This window comes from Triticum aestivum, chromosome 5D (assembly GCF_018294505.1).
Source record: "Triticum aestivum cultivar Chinese Spring chromosome 5D, IWGSC CS RefSeq v2.1, whole genome shotgun sequence".
NCBI lineage: Eukaryota > Viridiplantae > Streptophyta > Magnoliopsida > Poales > Poaceae > Triticum > Triticum aestivum.
This window is the reverse complement of record NC_057808.1, coordinates 301,499,155-301,506,149: the sequence shown is the minus strand read 5'-3', so window position 1 is coordinate 301,506,149 and position 6,995 is coordinate 301,499,155. Positions and strand designations below refer to the sequence as shown.

At 44.8% G+C, this 6,995-nt stretch overlaps 1 protein-coding gene across 3 annotated transcripts; it reads right to left on the bottom strand.

The window, feature by feature from the left end:
- Positions 1-2,470: 2,470 nt before the first annotated feature.
- Positions 2,471-5,634, bottom strand: LOC123121327 (ubiquitin). 3 transcript variants are annotated; one of them, XM_044541264.1, is made up of 4 exons: positions 5,449-5,634; positions 4,551-4,688; positions 4,129-4,195; positions 2,471-2,861 (listed from the first exon to the last, which is right to left on the bottom strand). In XM_044541264.1, exons 1-4 carry the CDS (start codon positions 5,549-5,551, stop codon positions 2,840-2,842), a joined length of 330 nt encoding a protein of 109 aa, XP_044397199.1. In that variant the 5' UTR covers positions 5,552-5,634; the 3' UTR covers positions 2,471-2,839. The 3 variants fall into 3 exon arrangements, with proteins under 3 accessions (XP_044397199.1, XP_044397197.1, XP_044397198.1); XM_044541262.1 differs by having other exon boundaries at positions 4,466-4,688; positions 5,449-5,633; XM_044541263.1 differs by having other exon boundaries at positions 4,485-4,688; positions 5,449-5,633.
- Positions 5,635-6,995: the final 1,361 nt, after the last annotated feature.

Sequence of the window (6,995 nt, the reverse complement as noted above, 5' to 3'; positions counted from 1 at the left end):
CAGTAGTGGAGCCCAGTTGGGTCGATCGGGGATCTAGCATTTGGGGTTATCTTATTTTCATTTGGTTTTGACCGTAGTCGGTCTATATGTGTGTATTTTGGTTGATGTATGGATTATATTTATGTATTGAGTGAAGTGGAGATTGTAAGCCAACTCTTGTTATCCCATTCTTGTTCATTACATGGGATTGTGTGAAGATGACCCTTCTCGCGACAAAACCACAATGCGGTTATGCCTCTAAGTCGTGCCTCGACACATAGGAGATATAGCCGCATCGTGGGCGTTACAAAATCATTCTTAAATAGTATGATGGAAGATTTGGTTGCGGCAATTGATTTTGAGCTTGATGGCGCGTCGGTGCTGCAGTTTGAGCAATTGAATGAGGAGGACAAATATGACGAATTGGATCAATCTCATTTCTCCGGTTCTTCGAGGAAGAAAGGAATTCAGATCGTAAACTACACCAGGGGTGAGGATGCTGCTCTTGTGAGGGCATGGTAGGATGTTACTCTTGATGAGATCCGTCAGAAAGATCAAACGAGTGCAAACTATTGGAGGCGCATTGAGGAGCGTTCCATCATAACCTTCGGCTTAAATCCAACCGAACTCTCAAATCTCTCATGAACTGATAGAGTACGATTCAAGAGATGTGCAACCATTGGAATGGTTGTTTGGAACAAGTGAGGAACTCTCCTCCTAGAGGTGTCACCAGTGACCAATATGAGAACACTCATGTTATGTTTTATTGCCGCATTTTCATAACTTTAAGCATTTACAACACTGCTCCTCCACATTGTTGGAGAATACTGGATGTCAATGAGAAGTGGGAAATGAGGAATGAGGAGGCTCCTCCAAAACATGGGAGGTCGTGGAATATTTCCTCTTCGACATTGGATGACATCGAGGAAGATGATGGTGATGGAGAGGATAGGGTGGCTCGAAGTCCCACACCGGTGTCTATCGTGGAGTGGCCCGACGGAAGGATGGGGTCAAAGAAGATGCCCAAGAAACAAGGAGAGGTGCAGGTGTAAAAAATCAAGATTGCTGAATTGATCAATTCAAGGAATCAATACGCGGAGAAGAGGAAACAAGAGAAGTTGGAGATAGAGAACAATAAGCTTCAAAAGAAGAGGCCAAGGTTGAAAGCTATGCATGCAAACTGTAAGCCCATGGAAGAAATGCTGGCACGTAGGCTTCAACTTGAGGAGAATCTTTTTTTTTGCAAGAGTAGAATCGGTTGATGCAAGAGAAGGTGTCCGAGGAAAACCGGTTGATGTTTGATCCCACTATCATGAATCCAACGTCAAGATCACTTTGGTAGTTAATGCGAGTGGCGATCATGCGTTTTAGGATGACATGAAGCGCCCAACATACTTGAGGAGGAGCGGGCGACATGTGATTTGTATATATCGGTTGAATGTATGCATGATGCTTTATTTTTTTTCATGCAGCTTGTTTAATTTGTTTAAGAATGTATGCATAATTGCTTACGTAATGATACAAAACGTTCCATCCAAATCCAAATGTGTGAACAAAAAGATCGTTTGAACGAAACGTGTGAACGAAAAGAAGGAAAATGAGATATGACGACTCTGCTTGTGCGTCGCCTTGGCCACAGTGCCGGCCGGGCGATGGACACGCAGCAGCGCAGTGAAGCAACAGAATTGCATACACAGATATTTGGGTGGGCCAGTTCAACAACCTGAATAACTCAACCGAAACCGGAACAGAGAAACAGAAGGGTCATACAGGAACAAAACATGGCTCATAACCTACCGATTCCTGTGACAGAAGTGGTCCGGCGAGTTCTTAGCAATACACAAGAGTATATGCAGCTCTTTTGTGCGCAACCAAAACAGAAAACATATAGCAAATGGCAGGCTCCGGCTCAGGATAAGGTCAAGATCAACATAGATGGCGCCTATACTCCGGGCGAGCCATTTGTGTCATGGGGGGCAGTAATCCGAGACGATGCTGGGGAAGTTATGCTCGCCCGCGCTGGCCGCAAGGAGCATGTTGCTAACCCGTTCGCTGCAGAAGCCATTGCCATGTCTGAAGCTGTCTCAATGGCTGCAGAAGTTGGTGCTCTCCTGGTGGTCTTCGAAACAGACTCAAAGCTCCTAGCTGAAGCACTCGACTTCACCAAGGTGGATTCGTCTCCTTATGCGGCCATCATCGAAGACACTAAATTCCAGCTGAAAATGTGGTTCTCCCAACATTCTATTAGCGTTTGTCGACGTAGTGCTAATACTGTAGCGCATGAATTAGCTAAAGTTGGTCGCTTATGTTTACCGAATGACAGCACCAGCTGGAACTCTATTGTACCGCCCGCAGTGGCTGTTTGTGTTTCGGGTGACTTGCCCGTGCACCGTTAAGTTATAAAGCTTTGCTTTGCCCTCAAAAAAAAAAAAACTTGGCTCATAACAGAATGCTAACAATTGGGCGAAACTGAACCAAGGTGCCTGCCATGTAAACTGGAGAAGCATCCATTCATCATCTATTCCAACAGAACAGAACCCATGTGATGATAACAGCAGGAATTTGTAACTAGCATCCCTTAAGCACTGCATCACCATCGAGAGTATTTAGGGGGTCATCAACAGAACCCATGACGCAACAGGAATCCATAGGGAGTACTATTCAGCTAGAGTACGCATTTAGGGTGTTTAAAACCCAGCAGCAGCAGGAACTTAAAAGGTACTACTGGTAACAAGAAGATACTATGGTATCAATCAAGAAGCTAATATAAGGAGACGGTAGGGTAAATTCAGCTGGTGCGTGTCACTTGGGTATCCCTTTCTCTTGCTGGCCAGTGCAGTGCTTCATGGGTCCCTGGGTTTCAGCTTCTTCTTGGTCCTCGTCTGAAAATTAAGTGTTGAAACAGGGTTAAGTTGGCAGCCACAAGTGATTCAAATCTCTAGGAGTGGGTTATCAATCCATTGCACACACTGCTGCGGAACTGGGAGATCGACGACTCAGCACAGCAGAATATGGAGAGCAGTACACAGCACAAATAGTATAACTGAAGGAAACATAATAACATATACAGAGCTGTAGTAGTTATCTCTGTTAGCGTCAGATTGATGCAAAACACTAGTGAGCTGACTTGGCACATTGACTTTGAAACCAAACATCATGAATTTGTGTATGCTAATGATAAAGACTTAGAGAAGGTGTTTGATGCTACAATAACTGAAGCCAAATAGCATGGACAGGACAATATTATGGTGACCAAGGCCAAGAGACATTAACAATGATAACATCATTATTGATACAGAACTGTAGTATAGTTAGCTTAGCTCCATTATGTGTCTAAAATGGTACAATACTAACTTAAATAACTCTGAAACACGCATAAACAGATATGGATGATGAAAAACAGAATATGCTCGATACTATATGATGACTTAGGTATGACAAAACAAAGAACATGCATGGACAGCATCCATCAGGTGAGATAAACAAGTGACATTTCAACAATGGAATTAAAGTCGGCATCTACAAGTGATTGAAATCTCTATGAGCGGAGTATCACCCGATTGCACACACTGTTGCAGAATCGGGAGATTGAGGATTCCGCACACCAGAATACAGAGAACAGTACAAAACACAAATATACTTAAGATGCATAGCATAAACAAAGCTGTAGTAGTAAGCTCCCTTAGCATCTACTCTATATTGACGCAAAACACCAGTGAACTGACTTGGCATATTTACTCTGAAACAGGCATCATGAGATTGTTTAATTATGTTGATCACAGAAGACCCACACAAGGTGTTTGATGCTACAATGACTAGAGCCAAACAACATGGACAGGGCAATATTGACTAGAGCCAAACAACATGGACAGGGCAATATTTATGGTGACCAAGGCCAAGAACATGAACAACTATATAGCCTAGTAAGCGCCATTATTTGTAAATTGATACATAAGTTCATTCCAATAACTCTGAAACAAGCATCATAACAAAACACCGTGATGAAAAAACACAATATGTTCGACACACTATATATAGGCTGACTGAGGTACGACGAAACCAAGAACATGCATCGACAGCATATATGAAGACAAGTAAGGCCAAGCATGAAAGATGATATCAAAACAATAGGTCGCAGTTAAGGCTCACCTCGTTGCAGTGGCCACATTTCTTCTTGCGGCAGTTGGCAGACCTGAGGGGAAGGCGTGCATAGCACCTGCAAAACAAAATTGCTGTGATGTTAGGGCATGTCTACATTGTCATTGCAGTGATTGCACACAAAATTGCTTCTGAACGACTATCTTCGTATGCAAAACATGAGAGTTTGTCGGCATATGACAAGGAAATGTTTAAGAGTCGTTATATGCCACTGCTAATTAGTTGGCAACTACAAGCACATCAGAGATAGCTCATAGCAACCACACCTTCCAACAGCACGTGCATGAACTTGACCAGACGAGGGGGAGGCATCGATTCAGGGGCCTACTTGCGGCAGATGAGCTTACGCTGCCTGTACTTGAGGGCGAGCTGAAGGAGGTTGGGCTCGATCGGTGGGTAGGTTCCCCCTTTGCCGGTGCCGCCCCTGCCGCCGTGGAGGCGGAGCACGAGGTGAAGCGTGGACTCCTTCTGGATGTTGTAGTCCGCCACCGTGTGGCCTTCTTCCAGCTGCTTCCCTGCGAATATGAGGCGCTGCTGATCCGGCGGCACATCTGCAGTTAATTACAGCAGTCCATCAAGCGGGAGACAAGTAATTAGAGAACGACCAACACTAATTCAAGATGAACAGCAGTTAGATTCGGTATCCAAATCGAGTTCAAATTTGAAATGCGTCGTCGCTAGCAGGTTGCTGAAGAAAGTAGGCGATCCCATCACTTATTAGGAAACTGATAAACGCAAGCCGATCTAACTCTACCCGCGGGACTCGTCTCGGGTCAAACATGGAATCTATTGGTGTGAAGCTAGCTTGAGTGCTTAACGCGGCGGATCGCCCAGATCGCGCGCTCTGCTCTGTTTCCAACCAACATGAACAGCGACAGGAAGCAAGTACTACTCGGCAATCTACCAATCGAACACGCACAAACGCAGAGAAATGTTCCTAGCATCGCCTGGATTTGATGCGCGCAAGGGTAAACAGAAAACGAAGAGCAAAACAAGCGCCTCCAAAGGCCGATCGGAACAAACAGACGCAAGGAACAGGGCGTCCCGACAGCGAGCAAGCGGCCGGGGCAAACGCAGAGAAATGTTTCTAGCTAGCATCTGTCGGATTCGATTGGAAACAGGCATGGGTAAACAGAAAACGAGGATCGAAACAAGCGCCTCCGATTCCGAGGACCGATCGACACTAGAACAGGAGCGCAACAGATGCAAGGAACAGGGCCGCCGAGCGGCGAGCAGAAGGAGCAAAGGGTGCTCGGCGAGCGCGCACACCAATGCGGCACAGAGATGAGAGGCGGGGAGATGGTTCGCTACCTTCCTTGTCGTGGATCCTGGCCTTGACGTCGGCGATGCCGTGGCCGCCCTCGACCTCGAGCGTGATCGTCTTCCCCGACGGCGTCTTGACGAAGATCTGCATCTTCGCGGGTCGCCGGAGTGCAGTGGCGGTGGCGGTGGTGTGTGTTGGTGTGGAGTTGGATGGACAGCGCCGCGGACTTGGCGCACCTTATATAGAGCGGAGCGTGTGAGGGGGAGGGAGGGGGGCTTGGACTTGAGTTGACGCGTCCGCTACGAAACCCTCGGAGCCCGAAGCGTGGGTGGATGGATAGGCCCGAATGGAGCGTGAGTGTGGAATCGCTAAGCCCTGCAGGGCCCGGCCCGGCCCGGGGATTTTGGTCACTGACCGGTGGACCGTACCGGTGGTGCCGTGCCGAGAAAGTTCGATGATTTCACTCTCTGGGGAGAAGTGTTTTCTTTAGGACAACGCTAACGTGTGGCGGGAGTCAAACCCATCCACACGCCCTATAACACACATACTGCGCCACGTCGCCGCATGCATGTGAGATTTTTTTTTTATTTTCAGTTTTTAAAATGTTTTATCTCTTAAATAAAAAATCTGATTGAAGATCCGTTTTCACCATTAAATCCCTCGCGACGAGATCTTCAAAACTAGATCTCATATTAATATATTTTGACGAAATTTTTTGGGGTTAAAAGTTGCCATGTCTATTGCACATGAATTGCCATGATATTTACACTGAAGTTGTCATGATATGTTTCAGCTATTTTCTTCTACATTTAAAAGTAAATTTTGACATATTATAAAACGGGAATTAAGAAACTAGATTTGCCATGCATTATAAACTAAAATTGCCATGATACATGCACTTAAAATTGTCATGGTTTATAAAAAAAATATTTTCATGGTCAAAGTACTGGAATTGTCATCATCATAAAATTAAAATTGCCATGCTCTACAAAAATTGCCATGGTTTAAGCACTATGGCAACTACAGTATAAACATCATGGCAACTTTTGGGCAAATTTTTTTTTGTCGAAACATATCAACATGGGGTTTAATTTTGAAGATCTCGTCGAGACGGATTTAATGGTGAAAACACATTTTTAATTTGATTTTTTAATTAGGAGATAAAACATTTTTAAGCCAAAAACCAAAAAAAAAATCTGCTGATGTCATCCATTCATACGTGGCAAAATGAGTAATGATGGAGGCGTGTGGGCGATGTGCAAACGCCCACACATGTGGGCGTTAGTTTTTTCGTTTCTTTATACTAGGAGTACTAGGTAAAAAAAGAAAAGCTTTTTATTAATTAACAGCATCAAGTTCGTTACTAATGATAGTCCAGATCAGAGGACATCATTAATCCCACACGGCATCACCACAGTTCCCCGCCCTACCCCTACGAGCGAGAACATGAGCCACCGTGTTACGTAGTAGTACATGATTAGACTCTTTTGCGGGATTACATGATCAGACTGATGAGTGAAAAACAAATAGAGATAAAATTAGTTGCCAACTATATTTTTTGAACACGGTACAAACACAAGCACTCATTATACGT

Bases quoted from the DNA above. Each gene is read 5' to 3' on its own strand.
- LOC123121327 (XM_044541262.1), bottom strand. From the start codon at position 5,551: ATGCAGATCTTCGTCAAGACGCCGTCGGGGAAGACGATCACGCTCGAG. The intron at 4,689-5,448 runs GTAGCGAACCAT...AATTAACTGCAG, and splicing joins CAGGATCCACGACAAGGAAG to ATGTGCCGCCGGATCAGCAG. The intron at 2,862-4,128 runs GTGAGCCTTAAC...CTTAATTTTCAG, and splicing joins AATGTGGCCACTGCAACGAG to ACGAGGACCAAGAAGAAGCT.